Source organism: Neopelma chrysocephalum, unplaced genomic scaffold (genome assembly GCF_003984885.1).
Source record: "Neopelma chrysocephalum unplaced genomic scaffold, ASM398488v2 Primary Assembly neopelma1_73b, whole genome shotgun sequence".
Classification (NCBI taxonomy): domain Eukaryota; kingdom Metazoa; phylum Chordata; class Aves; order Passeriformes; family Pipridae; genus Neopelma; species Neopelma chrysocephalum.
In genome coordinates, this window is record NW_020897734.1 from 3,408,184 (window position 1) to 3,430,162 (window position 21,979).

General features: G+C 45.6%; 1 protein-coding gene across 1 annotated transcript in view; it reads right to left on the reverse strand.

The window, feature by feature from the left end:
- Positions 1–21,979, reverse strand: part of GPC4 (glypican 4) — a 68,250-nt gene that overhangs the window by 29,488 nt on the left and 16,783 nt on the right. The window contains exon 2 of the mRNA XM_027687135.1: positions 7,958–8,116. Coding sequence (XP_027542936.1) covers positions 7,958–8,116 — 159 coding nt within the window. The remainder of the gene's footprint in view (positions 1–7,957; positions 8,117–21,979) is intronic.

The following is a 21,979-nucleotide window of genomic DNA, read 5'->3' on the forward strand; positions in this document are numbered from 1 at the left end:
ATTTTTTTTTCTAAATGTGCTTCATTATTTTTAATATGCCTTCACTTCCTTTATTGCATATAACGTATTTGTAATTTCCACCAGGGAAAAACAAACTGTAGCTTAACAACCTTTTTCCGGAAGTGTTGAGAAACCGATGAACACATAGTGTTAACACATTTATGGAATATGAACTCAGGAAGGGCAGGGCAGATCCACAAGCTGTTTCTGTGTCCTGTTTTCAAACATGTGTTAGCACTTATTGACATGGGAAGAACTCTTTTCACAGAGCTTGAAGAAGTACAGGCTTAAATCTTGCCAGTGTCACAGCAACAGCCCCAACATGTGAACCCTAGAGAGCTGGGAGGAACATCATCATCTCCCCAACTTTGTTTGATTAGTGAAAAGTCAAGACAATAGCAAGAACTGGGTCGCAGCCTCATAGGTTAAAAAAAACAAACAAACCACTAAAACCCAGGATTTTTAGAATTTCTTGTTTCTAAAGCACCATGGGGCTGGTAGGAGCTCAGAAGAGCAGGGCAGAAGAAAACACAGAGTGCCAGATACCACCATCACACTGAGACTGAGCTTGTTAGAGAATAAGAACCAATGAAAGAGGAAGAAAAACAACATGGAGATTGCTGCCTGTGATTCAAGAAACAAATAGCAGCACATCGCATCCTGATGCACACAGCAGTCATCCCACCAAGAGAAATGCCCTTGGTCCCCTCTTAGTCCATTCTGCTCTGCCACATCCCATGCAGCAGGATGAGCCCAGTCTCTGTAACCTCCTCCTCCCTGTTTTCAGGGCCTCTCAGTGCTCATGCATCCTGTTCTGGGTCAGCTGTAGTGGGTTTCTCCCACTGCTCCCATGCTGCCTCCTCCTTGAGCTGGTCCATCATTCCCAGCTCTTCCATCTCCCTCCTCGTGACAACAACTCAACAGTACTCTTTCCCAATCCACCTCCCTTGCTACTGCTTCTTTTCCCTCCATTGTTTGCTCTTCCCTCCACTCTCCCCAGTGTCTAATTTTCACTGCACCCATTTCTCGGTCTCAACTGACCTTTCAGGCACATCTATGATTTCTCAGCGGCTTCAGCCTGCTGACCCACATCCATCCAGTACCAACACACCAGCTTCCCACCTCAAACAGCAAACTCACATTCACCTGGAAGTGAGCTCCTTCAGGCTGCCTCCCACACCCCCCTCAACTCAAAGGAGCTTTCTGGGACACTCACTAAGGTATTTCACACATATGTGTTTTCCCAAGCCTCCCTTTCCACTGTTGTCAAAGAGTGTGAGGAAGGCCTGTGCTGCTGAAAGGTGGGGACGGCTTTCTTGTTCCCATTACCTCAGTTGCCCTCATCCCATTACACTTGCACTGAGAGTTCTTCCAGCTGGGACCGCCTCTTATTTGTTCAGCCAGCACAAGAACGGCTGTCCACTGAGACATTACAGTACATTAAACACTAACAAAATATCTCCAGCTCTGCACTGATGGGTTATTACACCCCCAAGTCCACCACAACATTCCAGAACAGCACCACCTCAACAGGCATCTGGAGGAGCAGCTACCAGGAGCGTGCACATAGGGTTGGTGGTTCCTTTGTGCAAGAAGGAGGAAGAGAAAGTTAATTTTAAACAGACAAACAATAGCTCATTGACTGGTTGACAGCAATTAGTAACCAGAGAGCACTGGGCACGTTTCCTGTAGCCAACTACAAAGCCTGCTGCCTGCATCTTGGCTTTTGGGAAAAAAAACCCAAATGGGTAACAGCAGTTTACCTGTGACCTTAACAGCTGAACTGCTTGGACCTGAGATCACAGAAGAGCGTTTGAACCCTCCAAGCCCATACACAAAGGGTTTTTGCCCATTGCTAAAGTCTTTGCTCAATTACAAGATCTAGTCTCTTCCCCCCCCCCCGTCCCCAACCTACTGGGCAGGAGCTTCCCCTCCCTTTGAGATTTCCTCCTTCTGAGATCACTTGACTTCAGGATCTTTCCAAGCCTCCCAAAGCGAGGTCTAGTTCCTGCCACTTTCAGACAAGCATCACCCCTCCTCAATGAACAGGACTAAAAATCATAGTGGCTGATGTACCTCCTTAAAGACCTCCAGATGGAGAGGAGCCAGTTGAACAAAAACAAAGAATAAACAAACTTCCAAGGCACAGACAGCAGACAATTTGTTTCATTGCTGTTGCAGTGAGTGGGAAAGCACAAACAAAAGCCCACAAGTGGGATTTTCTAAAGGAAGTGCATTGGTGGTTGCTACCATCACCCTGGGTATGCACTGGTCCAAAACCAAGCCTGAAGGAGCCTCTCTGCAAATGGTTCTTCCACAAAATTTGAGGGATCTTTCCACTGTTTTCTGCCCTAGTTAGCATGAGGTTTGGTGCCACCCCTTTCTGGAGAGGGAAGAACAAGGCTGTGCCTTTATCTAGACATGAGCAGCAGCAGATAGACCAAACCACTCTATTACTTGTACATTAACAATGCAGTCGTCATCAGTGCACTTGCCTGAGGGTGGGTTGCAATGGGAGAGTTCTCTCCACTATACAGGTTTATTCAGAAGCTCGAACACCATGCAGCTCTGGCTCAGCAAAGGTCCAACAGGTCTCTCTCTATTCAGTGTTCCTGCTGTGCCACACACCTGGAGATGCCTCCTACACAGATGAACATGCTGGCAGCCAGTACTAACCCCATGGTGCCACAGCCATGGGGGAACCCTGACAAAGGAGCAGGATGAGGCCCTGGGTCTCTGCCCTTGCAGGCAGCTTCCAATAAAAGAGTTAATGTGAGATGAAGGTCCCCAAAGGGCAGTTATTTCGGTAAGGCAGAGTGCCCCGATGGTCTGCCAAATTCTAACTATAGGAGCAGCAGGCTGGGCACCTGCAGGGCTCGTCTTTCACTGTTTGCCTCCACACTGCCTGAAGCAGCAGAAAGAAGACCACCAAAACCTCTCCCTCCTCCTTTCTGCCTCCTTCCCAGTTACTAATATATCCCAGCCATGTGCCCCGCTGCACCAGAACACCTCCCTGTTAACTCCTACCTGGAGACAGCAGCTGGAAGCCCAGGGTTATCTGAACAACAAAAACTAAACTCAGAAACAAGATTCCAGGCTTTTTTTCTCCAGCTTCAGCACAGCTTGGAAGGTATTTGGCCAATGTTCCCCCGACCAGTCTCTCAAACTCGGCCACACGCCAGTTTTTGGAAATAATTCACGCACCCAGGGGTAACACTGGGCTCACACTAGAAGGTCAGGGGCACCCTGAGATGCTTCAAAGATGCACATCATGATCACAGTTTGTACCTGTAGCTACCCTGTCCAACACAAACATGGAGCCCACAAACAAGAATGCCTCTCCAGCCCCTCTGCCCTCTACCTGTGTGGCAGAGGGGCTCTGTGCACCACGGACTCGGGGACCCCTGGCCAACCCTTCTTCCTGGATTTGGTTTCTTTCCGCTCATCGTCCCAAAGGGGTTTCCTTTTACACTTCTGTATTTGTTTTATCTTAAATACTAATGGAAAAATCAGGGGGAGTGTATCAGAAACAAGAGTCTCAGCATTTAACAGCTTCCCAGATGCTGGGTCGGGCTGTACCGTTCTGTACAAATCCTTCTGACGCCTGGTCATTGGGAACACCAAACCTACTGCCAGCCCAGCCCAGAAAAGGACCATCTCTCATTCACCTTTTCATTCCCATACAACAAAGGCTGCAGAAGTTTGCTGCCTTCCCTAAATCTAGAGCACACAGGAGAAAGGAACAAGACTTGACTTTAAGCGCAACAGCAAAAGTGCCTGTGAAATGCAGTGGCAGGAGAAACAAGGACCCAGCAGTGGCTCTGTGCATGGGGGACTGGGGCTCTGCCTGCCCAGTCACCCTGCAACCAGCCTATACAAAATAATTTCTCTCCCCGGAAAAGGGCTTGGCACAAGTTACATCTTCCAAGAGATTCAGGAAGTGTCTTTAATAAGAAAAAAGCAAGAACATCTTATCTAGGAAGAAACCGAATAGCGGAAACACTGCAGAAGAATTATGGGCTATGTCCTGTCCCAGCTCCAATTCCTCAAAACAGCTGAGCAATTTCCCCAAAGCACTGCTTGGCTAGCACAGACCCCAGCATGGAAAACTTCAGCCTCAAAGGGCAAAAGAGGTGAAAATTTGAATTTAATAAATGGGATTGAACATTTATGCAGTCTTAATGTCACTATTAATTCTATTAATGTTATTAATCCCTTAGAGAGGGAAGGGGAGGGCACTAACTTGTGAAGATAAGGCACAGGAGATTTTATTTTAAAAAATGGGGGGTGGGATCTTTAAAGCCCTGACTGCTATAATTGCTTCTGTGGCATGAGATGTCATCACAGTGGCTTTCCCATGACTGTCACAGAGGGAGACGCTTACTTGGCCAGAGAATCTCACCTACTAATTTCTCAATTAATCCCATAAATGTATCTGAGATGACACCGGAAAAAACAGCAAATCTTCACCTCTAAAATCATTTAGCAACAGTGAATCCAACAAGTCACAAAGTGGTTTTTATTTTATCAGAAAATCATTTCCTTTACTGCTGAAAATACATACCTTACTGCTATGCTGGGATCAGGCTAGTGGTTTAAATTACAGCAGGAGAGACCTCCAGGAGCATACGTAGCTGTACTGTAAGCAAATATTTAGACAGGATATATAAGATATGGGACTCCAAAGCTCCCAAGTTCTCCCAGTGCCTGCAAACCAAACACGTGCAGGAGGATCTGACGCTGTCACATTACGCATTAGGAGCTGAAATGACTCCTGGTCAGCCCTCTGGGGATGGATAATCAGCAGCTTGTTCCATGCTCCCGATTAAGAGGAGATAATCCATTTCTGTACGGCTTTGGTGTCAGATCAGAGCAATTCTGGCAACAGTTCCAACAGCACACAGCGCTCCAGCAACAGCTGATGCAAACACTCCAGAAGCCACAGGGCATCCCAGCCTCCATCCAAAGGACATGCCGCCACTTCGACTGTCCTTCTGCAGCAACAACTGCTTCAAAGGTCAAGCACATAACGGAGGCAGTACAGGTTTGCCTCTCAGACCTGAATGTCAAGGCTGAGAGATTAGCAGCCAAAGAACCCACAACAAAGATTTCCAAAAGGCTGGAGGACAGGGTTTGCTGCTTGGGCTGCATCCTGGAGTGGCCATTTGCAGCATGGGGATGTGTCACTCTGCAAGAGAAGCGTCCATTCCACTTGCTGGAGTGAATTTGGTCTCTGTAATAACTCATCTTGCCTGTTCAGTCACTCTGCACAGCTGTAGCACAGAGGATTTCATGTGAAACAGCGGAAGGTGCACAGCTCCTATTTGTCGGCTTCATTTTCATTTGAAAGGATTTAGCTATGAGTAATGAGGAAGCCCTGAAGAGCTGCAAATGGTAAAATCAGAGCATGGGTCCATGTAGAGGAAGAGCTCTGGAAGGGATCGTGTCCTTTTCCAGTCTCATTCCTAGAGATCAGGATAAATATATGGGTCTCGATTGCCCCTCCTTCCTGTAGGACTTTGGGCATGTAACATCAAAAAGTGTGTGATGAACTATGTCAGGCGAGGAGAACTCAAATGTGCAAGGCAGGACTGACCACAGCTGACCTGATGACCAAGCACCGGGACAAAAGGAATGAAACAGCAACCCACAAGCAGCCGAACGCTGAACAGCAGGCTCTTAAACAAACAAAACACAGCAGTCTAGGGTATGGAACTCCAAAATTTTTGCAGAAGAGTCTGAGAACCTCAGAGGGGAGACTCTTCAACCTGCCCCAGCCACCAGCAGGAGCACTGCTGAAGGTGTGCCTCCAGGTGACTGGGCTGGAGGGAGAGAAGCAGTCATGATTAAAAGTCTTCCAAGAGGTAAATGATGGAGGGTGGTAATCAGTTCATCTCTGCTTCCACTCCAGGTAAGATTAAAAAAATCCCTAAATCAGCTTTGTCTGCAGCAAATGAAGATTTAGATCTGATATTAGCAAACACTCAAAGACAGAGCCATCAGGCTTTGGGACAGGCTGAGGAGATTGCTAATTCTCCTTCATTAGTTTTGTATGAGGCAGAGAAACACCCTTCAGAGACAGGCTGGGCACAGTAAATCCAGCTTTCAGGAACACCACCATCCCCTTCCAGACTCGCCGGTCAAGGACTCCACAGGCTAAAATGGGAGTGAGACCAGCACAGGGGACACTGCGAGTGTCTGACAGGAGAAACACAAAGCACAAACAGAACAAGCTTGTACAGGGTTCCCTCCCAAAGCTCACCTATTTTGAAGCCTTGTGCTTCAACAGGTATCCACCTCAGCCTGGCTTAATATCCCCCTGCCCTCACACAGCCCTGAAACCATTTCTCATCCCACAAACAGGCAGATGCACCTCGCAGTATGTCTGCTCCACGTCAGGGATGCTAATGCAGGGAACTGTGCATGCTCTTTGTTTTCAATGCAGCATTTCAAAAAGCTTCGTCGTTCATTTAAGGTGAAGCAGATGCTGTTCCTCTGGTCTCTTTGAAAGGGCTTATCTATGGGCTGGATTTCATTAAGTGTCTTGTTCTGCATTTAATAAGCTTGCAAGTCTAGACACTTTGGTTCTCCCTCTATCACCCCTTGGTGTACCAGCAGGTAGAGACAACAGAGGTTAAGAGGGAAATATTTAGCTAGCAGATTTAGATGCTATCAAGATGACTGCGTAATTCCACTTTGACTCACTGCAATTTCATACCCAGGGATTTTTTCCCTCACCCCAGTGCCAACCCCTTTTGAAAGAAAGAGGCTGCTACCTGCTGCAGTAGCGTAGGGGAGGTTGCTAGGAGGTTCAGGGCACAAAGTTTGGGATATTCGTAGAAAACTCACATGGAACCAATGACTAAACAAGGGAGAAAAAGGTCCAGAGGAGCTGCGTGGTAGAATCACCCTCTACTACCAGATGGTGATATACAAGCAGAACAACTATCTGAGCAACCCAGTCCACTCGACTCATTATACATTTCCATGTGCAACTGGCCGTCATCTCATTGCCCCAGCCAACAAGGACAACCCAAGCAGCAGCCTGATACCCCGCTCCTCCCTCCAGGGGATGCCCAGGCGCAGGGGATGCAGTGTCCAGGAGCACTGAGGCACCTGCAGAGTCCTGTAGGAACCGACCAAGAGCTCAGCAGCAAACCAAGAGATGCTGCTTGGATCTCAGATGGGTGCTGTGCCCGATGCCTGGGCATCGACTGCAGCTGTTTGCAAGAGGTGGTCTCAAAAGAAAGGCACTGGGCTGCAAGGCGGGCAGTGCTGGAAGGCTGTGTGCCAGTTGCCTGCTAAGGGAGATTCCTCCTGCAGCTCCCATGAGCCAGGCATGCCCTATGGAGACCCAGTCTGACAGGACACACTGTGGACCCGAGGGCAATGCCGAGACCAGTCATTTGCTTATCTGTCAGCAGTTCACATCACTGCAGCGATGGGAACTCAGCCGAGACTTGTTCATTTTGTTTCTGACCCTGCATCACACTTGAACCCTAGGCCTCCACACAAAACCAGCTCTGTGTTTATCTGCTGCTCTGCTTAGCCCCAAAGGCTAGAAGTGAGATGGATACAAATCCTGTGGGTTCACAGCATGCTGGGAAATATCAGCATTGTTGTGGATCGGGGCTGCAAGATGTGCACGTTACAATTACACGCACTGCGGGGATGTACAAACAAAACCAAATGCAATCTTACATTAGAGCAAAATGGCTTTTCGAAAGATTAATCAGAAAGAAAGATCTCTCTCTTTGAGAAACAAGCAGCCATAATCAGCAAATATTTCTCTCTCACGGGATTGCAAAACAAGGCATGCTCTGCCCTCTGAGCCACGAGTCATGAACTTTCCCAGCAAAGGGGGAGATAGAGCAGAACAACTGCACAGAAAACAACAGGATGGGGATTTTTAATATTTTTATCCCGAGGAGAACAAGTTCAAGGTCTCTGCACTTACCATCAAACTTCTTGTATCGAGAACTAAACATGGTTTGTAGGTGATTGCTAAGCTCTACAACGGCATTTCTGAAGTCATGTTTACTCTGCTGACTGTACTTCTCCTCCATTTCTTGAGAGCAGCATGTGTAGCCTTGCGAGCAGACTTTCAAGTGGTCACCTGAAAAACAGAGAAGAAAATATCCCAAGTTAAAAGGATTCTCTACACACGGGCAAAGAGGTCAGCTCGCAAGGCAAGGGGTGCAAGGACCTGTAGCACCATCTCTCCCAGGGAAACCCCCAGCTGCAAGTGCTGGAACAGGCATATCAAAACTTGATTCTGTAGAGGAAATTTATAGCAACACATGGAAAAGCCTTGTCTTTCTGCAAGAACATTAAAAAGTGTCCTCTTATTTATTCAATTAATAAACAGAATAAACAGCATTAAAAAGTGTCCTCTTATTTATTCAGTTAATAAACTTAATAAACAGATACTCATCCTGTACAGCAGAATTTGAAGAACAAGAAAATTGACCTGTATATAGTATGATAATTTCCATGAAGTTTTTGCTGAGTATTTTAATTACTTTCAATTCATTCAGTTAATACACAACATCAATGGCAATGGCCCTTTTTGTACAGGTAAGTGCTGTTTTCTTCATCGTTCTCCTGTCCAGTTTTCAGAGAAGATCCCTCTCAGCAGCCCAATTACCACTTGAAATTAAAATATACTTGTTTTACAGAATGGCTCAGGAAAATGCTTTATATTTCCCACCTCCTAATTTTACAGTTTTCTGTCATCATTTGGGGTGAAATTGGGGGGTTGTTTTTGGAGACTTAAACCAGATTTTTTTTTCTTCAACCTGAAAGATAATTCTTTCCTAGGAGTCATCTGGCTCAAGCTGGCTTGGTCAGAGGGATCATCAAGTGCTTCAGTATCTTCCACAGCTCCATTTCAAAATCTCTCAGAAAATTTGGAGATGGGATCTGGCCCCATATAATTTGTTTTTAGATGCCTCACAGCAGTGCAAGATGAAGCTGTCCCCTTCCAGTATCACCCATAAAATGCTGCTCTCAAGTTTTGTGGGCCAAGATAAACCCTTGGCACAGCAATCCTCAGATCCAGTTCTCTGACAAGCCCCACAATGCAGCACCACCACAGGCAGGTGGGCTGATGCTAAAGTGGTTCAAATTTGGGCAAATTGTGCAAATCTTTGTCAACACTGAAGATACGATCAAAACAAGCAGTTAGGATGAGAAACTCATCCTTCCAAGTCAGATGGTATTTTAAAAGACACATCCTACATGTAAGCTGCTGCCTTCTCTCCCATTTCACACCCTGCTGCCAAACCTTATCCTTCATTCTGAGGAAGCAGATGGAGAAGAGAAGGCTCTTCCCTACCTGCTCACACACTGGAAGCTACCAAGGACCTCCAACTATCATGGACGTTCAGAGACTCCCTGCCAGAGCTGCAAAGCACTTGTCAGCCCCCGTGCAGAAAATAACCTCTTCTTGACAGGCTGCACACCGCTCACTTACCCAGGAGCCATCCATCCTACCTGCTAGAGCATCAGAATGGGTTTAGAGAAACAAAAGCAGTTTTTGCACAGTGCAAAACAAAGCCTGCCCATGGCTAATGTGAGTGGTTGCTGCTCTGCCTGCCTTGTACAAGATTTCTGAACATCTTTTGCCCACATATTGAACCTCTGTATCACTTTGCATAACTTTCCAGCCCAGAAAAGTTAATGTCTCTCCTTACAGGCACTTAAGGACCATCTTAAAATAAGATATAAATATTTTTATATCTATCTATATACATATATAAGAACCTCTCCTCCTGAATCTACTTCCCTGTTGCACTATAGGGTTTGTTTGTTTTCTGTGGCATTACAGAGAGACCTTGACCAGCAGATAATTCCATCACATCTAATTTATTGCACAAGACCATCCACTGCTCTTCAATTATGGAAAGCTCAAAGTCTGCTACGGGAAGCAGCACTGCTTAGGCAGCCTTCAGAAAACACAGAAAAATCTTGTTGTCTCCTTACAGATATATTTTTCTTTCATGGACAATTTCACTCTGTCTCAGAGGAGCACTTCCAGCAGCAAATACACAGCACTAAGGGATGCAGCTCCAGTGAGCTTCATAAGTCTTTTAAAAGAGAGGAACAGGCATATCCAGATTTTCAGATCCTGCCCAGTAAATCCATCCTGGACACCCCTCTCTGAGCCTGTCTTACCAGAAAGCATTTAAAAAAAAAAGGTGCCCAAGCACCACTGCTTTATTTCACTTTGAATCTCTTTGCTCCAATTCCAAGACAGGACTAAGGACTCCGACACAACAGGAACCATAAATAGCAGCAAAGCAAATTCAAACCTACTGATAGTGGGATTTCTTTTCCTGCTTACACTTCGCAGACACTTCTGAAGTTGTCCACAGATGCCCTAGAATCCCTAAGACAGTGGCTTTAACAACTTCTCCAATTTATTTATGATTAAAAAAAACCTAAAAGCCCAATGTATTTTACGAATACGAGTTTTACATCTATTTTTACTATTAAACTAAAGTTACCATTCCACCTAATGTCACAAAGCAAAATCATCTTCTAATCCCCCTTGTCCCAGATTTGACGGTGCCTCCCCAGGACACGTGCAAAGCCAAGCAAGGAGAACACTAGTGACAGTAAATCAAGCTTGCACAGATCCCACTTGGTTGATCATTAAGAAATTATGCTCCAAAATGCAATTCAGACATTCAAAAATGAATGACCAAGCAATCTAATTATGGAAGATATTTCTCAGTCATGTCAGCACTATGTGGTCTTGGCTTGTGATCAAGAATTAGCTCTGTCTGGAGCTGAGGAGCTCCGGCTACTCAGTGCTAATCACATGAGGATGCACTGTGTTACCCAGCATTAAAAAACCAAAAAGTTTAGGTCTGTGGGCTGCTTTTCTAGCAGTTTTCTTACAACACAGTGGGAGATGCCAATGGAAAGTCCCTAGAAGACACTGGGGGCCCCAGTTTTCCCACAGGGAGGTTTGTCCTTAGCGCTGCCACATCCCTGAGAATGCATCCTCGCTTGAGCAAACTGACAGACACTGACACAGTTGGTGAGAAATCTCATGTCTAGCCTTTTAAATCGCTAGCAGAGCTAATCCATTCAGGATCCATCCACAGGACTCATCCCATTCCCAAGTTTGTAAGGAGAACGACGCAACATCCCAATGTCCCATCACATGCTTGGGTGTTGGATCCATCACGTGCCCGTTCGGTGAGTGGCTGCGGTGTTGGGAACTGCTCACACCTCCATGGGCAGAGGATCAGGGTGTCATCAGGCAACAGCTTCCAAACACAACAGTGCTACAACCAGGGAATAACAAATGGAAGCGATGAAGCCTGGAGAGCCACTGCTGCCAGTGGTCCACATGAGCACGGACCAGTCATGCACACACAAACACCGACCTAGAGTCGAGATCAAAGCCAATGCTCTTTGTCCAACTGGCAGTGAACTCCTCTAAGGAAAAGGAGTGAAAAATATGTGTATTTAGGCATACTTAACAGAGATCTAATGCTTAGGTATATTATGTAGAGAACACTCATAGTGTGTGCTCACTGTCAAGGACACATTCAGCAATAATTATTTCCCGAGTTAAAACTCATCAAACAATGCCCATACAAGGCAACTCTTCATCTACTGTTGAGTGTGAAAAACTCGGCAGCTTTTGTAATTTATCACCATGTGAGCACAGCAAAAATATAACACTACCACAGCCTCCTTTCAAGTTGGGCTTTTTACTGAATTGTTTGGCAGGGTGTGCAATCATCACATCAGGGACTGCATGGCAAAAGGAGCTCAAGTAGCAGAGACTGACTCCACATATCTACCGCATATGCACACCATCACCACAGCTTGTCGTGGATTTGCAGCAGATCTTTCCCATGGCCTGTTGCAACAAGACTTTTTCCTCTATTTTATGATACTTATGAATACAGAGAGAGAAATGAGGGACCAAAAATTATGAAAGAAGCTTGCTCCTTGGCCAGTTAACAACACACCTCTGGCGAACGGAGGTGGTGGTTTAAAGATAGAAATGTGATGGTACATGATGTTACCATCTGTACATCCAAGGAAATGCGCTCAGAAAGGTAATCTTGCAAACTTATGATTTAAACCATTACAGAAACACCACATTTAGCAGATTCCAGGCACACAGAGTTTCTTCCAAATCAAGTAACTATTTTGCAATGTGTTGGAAAACAAGTTTTCAGCAAACGAGTAAGTGAGCAGCACAAACTTAGGGGCTACACTATACTGAAAAGCAGTTCTCTTTACTGAACAATTTTCCAAGACCTTTCCAAAATGTTGTTTCTGGATGTCTAACATGCCTCCCCAGCCTGTTTCTCCTCACCTTGGCCAAGTTCATACTTTAAGTACAGCTAACTGCAAAAATAGATAAACTTTCAGGAGCAGTTTGCTGCGAGGTGGGGGGTGGGTATTTCTTTAAAAGACTCCAGTACACAGCCTAGCCCTTCACTGCAGCTCAGTAAGCAAGCCAGAAGTAGTTTATGGTCTGAGATGTTACTGTTGGAGTTGCTCCCATGTGAGAAATCAGGCTGGGGTAAGGTGGGGTGGTGGAGAAGCAGGAGGCACACACTGCCAGGGAACCAGTGTGCGGGGCCACCATTTCAGCCTCATGCTCTGCCTGTTCCCTGTAGCACACATGGGCTTGTGTCATCTTTAAAGGAGTTTTATGACTTCCTCTGAACCAACTACCAAAGGAATCCCGGACTGTAATGCCGAGCCCTAATCCGATTTCACACTAGACTTGCCTTCTAATTATCACAGAATATTAGGCTTCCACCCATCATATATAATTGACATGCTACCGAGGCTTTACAAAACCCCCAACAAAGATGACAAGAAACACTAGCATCACCCCTGAGCACAGCTCCACTGCTCCGGCCCCACATTAACAAGAGGCAAGAAGAAGAAAGAAAAGCGTGAGCTTGTGATCGACTCCGGTGGAGTCACTGAAACAGACATGGCTACCGAACTGTCCACTCAATCTGATCACCTTCAATTTACCCAGAATACAAAAAAAACGCCCATTTTTCCTGGCTACAGAATGAGCTGGGGATGCTCAACACCCCTAGGAATGGACCATCTTCAGTGGTGCTGCTGTAATCCCTATGGGCTGTTTAGGTATCTGCTGACAAAGAGCACTACAAAAATGCAGAGAGTGTCTCAGCACACAGCTATTTCCAGGTGAAATGACACTAAGCTGTGAACGCCAAAGGGAGGGAAAAAAAATCCAGCTCTGGGGTACACCGTGCACCCCAAGCAACCCTGCCACCTCCTCCCAGGCTGTCACACACCCACGCTGCTTCAGCGAGTGCTTTCTGTCCAGCAGAAGCAGCAAACTTGAATTTTTAGTTGATGGCTCTTATCAGTGCTCTCCTTTTTCACTGGGTGGTCAGTGTTCTCCACTTGCTTTAATGCTGTGCTGCAGTCAGCCTTGTGTTTATTTTACTGGGGACAATGCTCCTGTGGAGATGGTCGTGTGCCAGGAAGGAAGAGATGTAAAACAGCATTGAGGTCCTGCTAACAGCAGTGACACAACCACTAAGGGCAGCAGAGTTAGAATCCTAAGCTCACATCCTGCAAACGACACAGCATTGCTGGTACGCTGATCAGAGCAGGGCAAATCAGGCTGGCACATTCAGAGCTGTACTTCTCTCAGTGCTCCCAAGTGCACTGTGTTACATCCAACCCGAACCCTTATTTCAGCTGCACATTTCCAGGAGAAGCACTCTGTGCAACATCTATCACCAGACACAAATTAACACACCCCATTTCCAATGTAAATCATTTCCTATTCTAAAGGCCACCACCACACAACCAGAGTCAGCCTTCCTTTCTTCCCTACTGAAAAGATTTGTAATTCCTATTGAGATCTCAAACCCAAAAAGCACCAAAAGAGAGAGCACACCCCACGCGCCCTAACCCAGGTCCTCACCGTGAAGGTCAGCAGCCAACATCACTCTCCACCCAGGCACAGGGCTCCAGTCCTTCCACAGTCACAGGTCTTGGTCCTAGATTCAACTGTCATGGATTCTCATTTCCCCCCCAAACCTCTATTTTCCAAACACCCAGGATTTTTTAAGCCAGAAGACATCCTCATGTGTAGTTAGCTCCCCAAAGCTGACTGGCCAGGGTTATGAAGTACTGTGATTTGGCAGCATGTGCCAGCGTACAGTATATTTAACATCCCACTCAATTAGCAACCATTTTATATAAATGGTTTATTTGCCTTATTAATGTTAAAGCCACTTGTTTCCCCTGCGCTTCCACTTAGGTTATTAATCAATGTGCATTTCAGTTTTTTGCTGATTACTCTAATGGCACAGAAAAATTCCCCAGACTCACTGAGAAAGCTTATAATATTGGAATGATTTTTTTTTTGTAAACTTATCAAGCAGTCAAAATACACTCTTTGATATCCAAACCAAAGCCCTTTCACCTATGCTTAACAACAGTGAACTATTTTCAGTTGAGCTTTACTGCATCTGTTAACTCAGCTGCTAATCCATCTTGCAGGCACGGGAACCACCAGTGCACACAATACCTCAGTGACATACCTCTCTTCACACAACAAATAATCCTAATTATTTCCATAGCATGTACCTATGGTTACTTAAAATATTGTACACAACCGAGGTCTGTCTGGCTTCTATTTTTCCATTTTGCTTTGTTGACAGCTTTGGGTTCCTGAATTTACTGCCAAGAGGGTCAGGGACTGAAGAGAACAAGAGAGATTTATATCCATGTGTGTACATTAAGCCAAACACATTAAGAACTTTAATTTTCTACTGGAAAGAGCAACTTAGGACACAAAGAGGGCTCTTGCCTTCCACCCACCCAAGTCCAAATCACCACCACAAAGCTCGTTTTGGAGATGATGGCAGAGCCAGGTCCCTGAAGGACCAAGACTGAGTAAACATTGTCTGCTGAGGTCAACCTGAGTGATTTTTGGACATCCCTCCTGGACAAGGATAGACTAGGAGAGCTCTTCCCATGCTCTTAATGCAGCTCTTCAGCCCCAAATAAAAGACAAAGATCTGTCTCTGCTTCCCACACCAGCCCAGAGAAGCATCACTGGTCAGCTGTGATCCTCTCCTGCCCAGCTCTCACGTTGAGGTTGTGGCAATGGAGAGATTCAGGTGGAGATCCCCAAGGACCAAAAACTCTCTACAGCACATCTGGGCTGGGGACTCTGCCCATTGCTGCTGATGTCCAAGCGAGGAGGATGCAGGATGTCACCTTGAGCAGGGTTTTTTAAGAGTTCATTAAAAGCTAAAAGCCTGCTCACCTGAGGAAAAATACCATCACTGCTTCATTTCCACAGCACAGCCAACAATTTCCTACCCAACAGGGTGGCCCGAATGCTGCAAGGTTTTACACCCTGGAAAAATATGCCATGATAGAGCTTGCTTTCATTCCAACAAACAGGATATTGAGTCAATTAGTGGCACACCAAACACAAACCAGACAGATGAAGATAATGCATTTCTGCAAACATCAAAAGAGAGAGAAACCACACAAAGACCTGAATATACAAATAAGGCAAGGGGGGGGAAGTATTACAATATTACATAATTAAACTTATTATTTAAGCAAATTCAGAGAGGAAAATAGCTCTGGTTAACTGGAGGATTCTCCCTGGCTCTAGCTAAGACAGAAACCTTCAATGAAAACCAAGAGTTGTTTCTTAATTAAAAAAACAAAACCAAAAAACCCTACTTGACATTGCTGAGTGAGAACTTAGGAAATGCAAATTCTCTTTATTATCACTGAATTCTTTAGGCATGAAATAGTTTTCATAACGTGTCTCTGCCTACGTGCCCTAAGTGAGCAATGTTACACAATGGACAAGGTATGCTGAAAATTATCCCTGGTTATTTTCCACTTCTCTGGTGAGAAGGATGGATACACAAGGCATACAATAGACCAACCCATCTCCAGGATGACTGAGACAGGTAATGCCCCTGCCCCTCCACCAGCCACCAAAGAACAGCTAGAAAGCCAAAACACCTGCAGTCAATATTCTTACCTTTACATAAAGATAAAAATAAAAGTCATGGGGGGAAAAAAAAAAAGTTGCATACCACCAGTGATGCAAAATTGATCAGAGTTTGTTCATCAGATTTTACAGGGGTAACCCAAGAAACCTCACCAAGTATAATTTCATGCAATTAAAGGGGGTAAAAGGGGCAGCAGGGAAGAGAATCCATTGGGAACAATACATACACAGAATTACTGAAGCTTTAGGCACAAGGAACAGCAAATAGAAGAGATCTGGTTGGGAGACAGTTACTTTCTTTGTGAGACTTCTCATTTTTTTCTTCAAATTCCCATTAAGAAGGCAAAACAAACCCAAAAAAACTGCCTGCTTGTTTTGCCTTTTTTTTTTGTTTCCATAAATCTTTGGGTTATTTGCCAAAAAAGCAGGCTTTGACCAAAACTGATTCCACCACAAACTCTGTCATTTCAACTGGAGTATTTTTCCTTCTTAACATTTTCTCCCTCCGCTTTTGGCCCCTCTCCCTCTGCACGCCCCAGACCCTCCACCGAGCACCTCTGGGAATGTTCAGCACTGCAGGGCGGTACCACACACGGGCAAGGCAGGAGAAGCAGGAATATGCTGCTGGCAACCACTTTTCCAGTAATTTTATGGTTTTTTTTTTCCCTTTTCCTTTTCAAACACAGCTGATTCCACTGTCAATGCACAAAAACACGTTTCAGAGCCACACAGTAGGTTCTTGTGAGATGTGCCCGGGCTCACCTATTTGTGCCAGCAGACTGGTCATCCACTGGCAAGCCCCAGATCTGGCAGTAGATGACTCCTGTGATTCTGAGGATCATGCTTTATTTGGAAAAAAAAAACCCCAAAATTACCAAAAAACCTCAGAAGGAGGTAAATGGTTCTGTGGACAGAGATCTCTGGTGGCACCGCCACATTTCAAGGCAAGGACCAGTGTCCCAAGGCACTGGTGCTGTGGCTGTGTGATCAATCCCCCTGAACATCCCACCTTTCTGATGTTACCAGCAACGAAGGAGCTCAACAGAAGTGAAGTTTTCCTGCTTGCAAAAGCAAAACCACACGTGCACCACAACACAAAGCAGAGCTACCATTTCCAACAGTTCCACAGCAGTAAGAGCACTAAGGGCACACGAACTGGCAGCTATGACCCAAGCAAAAATTTTAAAAAAGCCTCAAAACCTAAAGATGTTTTTAATTCCTTAAATAAGAAACAAAGCTCATGGAATTCAGCCACAATTTCCTGTTTTCAACTTAAAATAAAATTAAAAAAAATATCCTGGGCTTTATACAAATAATAATCTAATCTATAAATTGGAACGCAAGAGAGATGTTAATTAACTTCCAGAGAGATTGATTCTCTATTGCAGGATCCAAAATAGGCACTGTGGAACCTGCTGCAATTCTGAGACCAACTTTACACATAAGGGAAGGAAAAGGGGGGAAAAAAATAAACAAACAAAACTCGAAACAAAAACACAAGATCCACTGCAAACAACTATAATGAGGGGCAGTGTACAAATAAACACTGGGAAGTAGCAGGGCAAGGTTTTCCATCCATAAGGGTATGTTCCTTCACCCTGCTTAGGCTAGTTTTGGGCAGAGAGAACAGTCAGCAGAATGCAGGAGCTCAGCAGAGAACCAGGACCAGCCAGGGCCATCCAAAAGTCCCTAAATGACATGGACAGGAGGTCTGCTTTTTGCTCCCCCTGCTTAGATAACAAAACCCACATTAGTCCCTTGCTGCACAGAGCTTCCATTGCAGGGCTCACTTCCCATCAGCACAGGCAGCCTGGACTTTGGACCAGAGCATCAACTCCTTATCTCCTTCCTCCTGACACCCTGCTTGCCAATGCCCACCACATACAGCACCCAGTGCCACTGATCCCAGGAATCCTTCTTGGGGAAAGAACAAAAGCAAGCCCAAGCTCTGCTTCAAGGAGAAACACTTGATCTTGTCAATTTGCAGGAGTGTTGCTTGCCTGGGGTTTTAAGGGGCAGGACTTAACGACTTCTGGTAACTGAAAATATGAACAAAAAGGGTTCAGGAGTAGCAAAGTCCAGCTGTAGCCTAACAGTTGAGAAACAGGGCACCGCCCCTGTCTCTGCACACCCTGAATATCCCCAAAGGCACCTCTGTACATGACAGAAAACCGTGAGCTTTGGACTGCTTCCATCAGGAACACCTAAAACCCAAGGGCCAAGGAAGAACGAGTTTGCTCGGGCAGGTTGCCCATCCACACCTGCCGAGAGTCACAGGCCCGTGCTGCCCCCAGAACCTGCCCAACAGACCCCAACAGACCCCAACACCCACTGATCCCCTCCCTTGACACCAAGGCAAGTAACCAGGGGTTTGCCTGGAGGGTCCTGCTGGTACCTGCAGCATTGAAGGGCATAATCTTTCCATCCTCTGGCTGGGAGACCTACAAACTTCTTTCTTCCAGGCAGGGAAAGCACAGATATACAATGTGATTAATTCTTTCTTTGGTCTGGCTGCCCAGCTCCCTCGGGTCCTGCTTGATGGATGGTCAGCTCCAGCCAGCATTTCATGCACTCTGGCTCTCTGAGGACCAAGCCTGAGGGCTTCTGCTTTCCAAATCCCCCCTTATTCAAGCCTAGAGATACCCATGGCCTTTCTGCAAGACCTGATAACTGCCCTGACCTACAAGGGGAGGCAAGGTCCCCTAAATACCTCCAACAGCATCAACACCGTTGCTCAAAACAAACTCAGTGGCACGCAAAGTCCTTCAGCAAGAGCCTCCTGCCAGCCCCAGGACGAGCAGTTGGGGGATGTCAGCTCCCTGCACAGAGCAGCAGTTGTACAAAGCCAGCAAAAACAGAGCCCAGACACGGCGAGAATCGTCCATTTGGAGGATGCTCCCCACCAACTGCAGAAATATTTGCTCTAACAGCCTCAAAGTTTTTAAGGAAGAACTCAGTATTTTATTTTCCTTTCCAATCCACTATTTTCCATTCCTCCACACAGCGACTAGACCAACCAAAACCCACCTGGGGCCCTCCACGAACAGAACCCTTTAACCACCAGACTTTCCCCTTCGCAGAACAGGGCTGCTCCCCACGCGGCCACATCCTGCCGCCCCCTCGCCCCTCGCAGGACAATTAGCCTTAATCCTCGTTAGTTCTGTACGTTTCCTTTAAATCCTGTTACCGCATTCCTCCGTGCACTCGAGCGAGGCTCAGCCAGCCTCCTCCGCGGCGGTGACGGTGACCCCGCGCTGCCTCCCGGCTCCTGACCCGCCGGAGCTGCGCCGGGTCCCAAGGGCCGCAATGCTCCCGGACTAATCTATCTTCGCTGATTAGTTCTTAATCAGGAAGGCAGACGTGAACAAAGGGTGCAGATGAAAAGGGAAAAAGGCGGAGGGAGGGCTAAACAGGAAAAAAAAACACAAAACAAAACAAAAAAACCCCCAGATTTTCTTCAGGAAAAGGTTCCCCTTTGCCGCTTTAGGAGTCACCTCTGAAAACCTGGTCCAAAAGCAGCATTTGAAGTCTAGCTACTTTCATATTTACAACGTTTGAGTCACTCCAGAAAACCTACGCCAAAGCAGAACTGAGTTGGACTACTACATTCATTTATTTTGGAAGTTTATCCAAGCCTTGGTTAAAGATAAACAACGTGCCTGGATGTGAAAGAACATCAGAGCCAGGCTGCCAGAGCGGCAGGGAGCTTCCACCCGCTTTGATAGCGCCAAGGCACAAGATGGTATCAGCACAACCCAAAATGTACTTACTCCTTCCTGCAGAGGCATGGGAAAAGCCTGGGAAGTTCTTGCTTGTCCTTGGGAGACATTCCTGCCATGCTAATGTTATGTAAAGGATTCAGCTTAGAAATCTCAGGCACAATCAAGGCATTTAGACCTGACTCATTAATGGCCAACAGTTAATAGGCTGGAGCAGTAATTCCTCTGTCTGGGGACCTGGGGGTGTTTAAGCCAAATCTGTAAAAATATATATATTACAGCTGCACTACTGATCTGTTACTGATGGTAGGAAGCACCTTTCAGGCCAAAACACTCCGAAAACCAAAAGAAAACCAGACCTTTTTCAGGTCTCCACTGATTCCCAAAGCCAGTAAGTCTATCAGTATTCCTAAACCTGTTTCCAATAGGACCACAGAAAAAAAAGTGATCGGTAATACATCTTAATGCTCAGGACTCTTTTGCCTAAGGAAAATTCTCCACAAAACGAAAGTTTTACAGAATGTAATTCCCTCAAAAGCAGCACCTGCATGTCACGATTACGAATCAAGTCTTTGGAGTCTGACACCTTCCTTTGAATTTAAAGTTTAAGGCAACACCAACACAGCAAAATCCAGGGTCTTTCATGTGAAAAACTGATCTGCAAACACATGGTTAACATATTGCCAAATTGGAGAGACACCCCGAAAGAGCGACAATGCGAACTTTTGGGACTTCAAATAAACAAATTTGAACTAATCAATCTGGAAAGTCTGTTTTCTATTTGTGGCTTGGGGTTTGCTGTTTTATGTTTCTTTCTTTGTCTTAGCTGTTTGTTTGCTTTCAATTACGCAGGCTCCTCCTTATCCTAACCTCTAAATCTCCCTGTGCCGTGCGGGCCGGGAGGCAGGCAGCAAGACACCATACTCTTGGAATATCAAATGTGAGCTGGAGGATGAGCTAGGAGAGGCTCCTTCTTCAAAAGCTGCTGGTTTTGCTCTCAAATCAACTTATTTTGGTGCCTCCCCTCCACGACAAAGGTATGGCACCAGCAGTTTGGCATCCTCTCCTCCAGAGCGGGGACTATTTGTTGTTTCACAGGTCATCAAGAGGTAGCAAGCAAAGCTTACCAGATGTGGCTTTTATCACCTCAAGTGGAACTACTATTTTCTTTATGGGAACCCTGGTTTTTAAGGTTTTATCAGATCACTGCGATTACAAAAGCTTCACTAACATGCTTAAAAGCACCTATAAAACCACTAGTTCAAGGTTTATTTGATCTAGGTGGTTTTCAACTTGGAGGAATGACTTGCAGACACAAGTAATTCATCCTATAAGCTTTGACTGACCAGTTGCAAAGCACACTCAAACTGCGCCTGCCTCCTGAGCAGAATTCCATCAACTCACTGACCAAAAGATGTTCTTTTAAGAATATTTTAAAAAAGAGAGGAAAAAAAAGGGGGGGAAAAGGGCTTGCAGCAAAAAGGAAGTTTCAATTACTTTGTGAAATCAAGCAGAAAAATTAAGATCCAAGCAAACTTTATTAGCTCTGACAAGCAAATGCTGATGCCTTTGTTTCCAATGTGCGCAAAACTTTTACTAAGGAGGGGTGCGTGTGGTTTTGGGTTTGATTTTTCCTCTTTTTAAGCCACAGAAATATGCTTTTTTTTTTTTACAAAGTGCTTTACTACAACTGGGTTTCATAACTATATTCAAACGAAGGAACTGGCACAGAGCTATCAGAAAGCAGCTGATCCTTCTCTAAGCATCCAGCAACATTTCCATGTGTCAATAGTACTTCACAATCACATTTATCTATGTAAAAACCCACATTAATAAGCCCTGCCCCTGTCTGCAGAGCATGCCAAGCAGAGTAACAGTGCAGATAATGTAAGAATTTAGAGGAGGTTAAGAGACCCCAGGAAAAAAAAATACACAACAGGCCAGATTTTTCAAATGTATTTTGCATCCACACATTTTTCTAGGCAGTTTGGCTTCTATTAAGCATTTCATAGTCAGTTTGTAGTCTGCAGTCTGGGGGGTGACTGCAGGGGTCTGTGGGGGCACACAAAGAAATAGTAGTCTGAAGCTTGCAATATAGGGAGCCGTGGTCCCCCTGGAAATTAATTTTTTAGAGGGCTCACAAACTAAGACAGTTGGAGACAACTACACTACCCACTGCCCCACTCAGTCCCTACACCACTCCTGCTGAACAAACCATCTCCTCTGACAAAACCCCCCACTG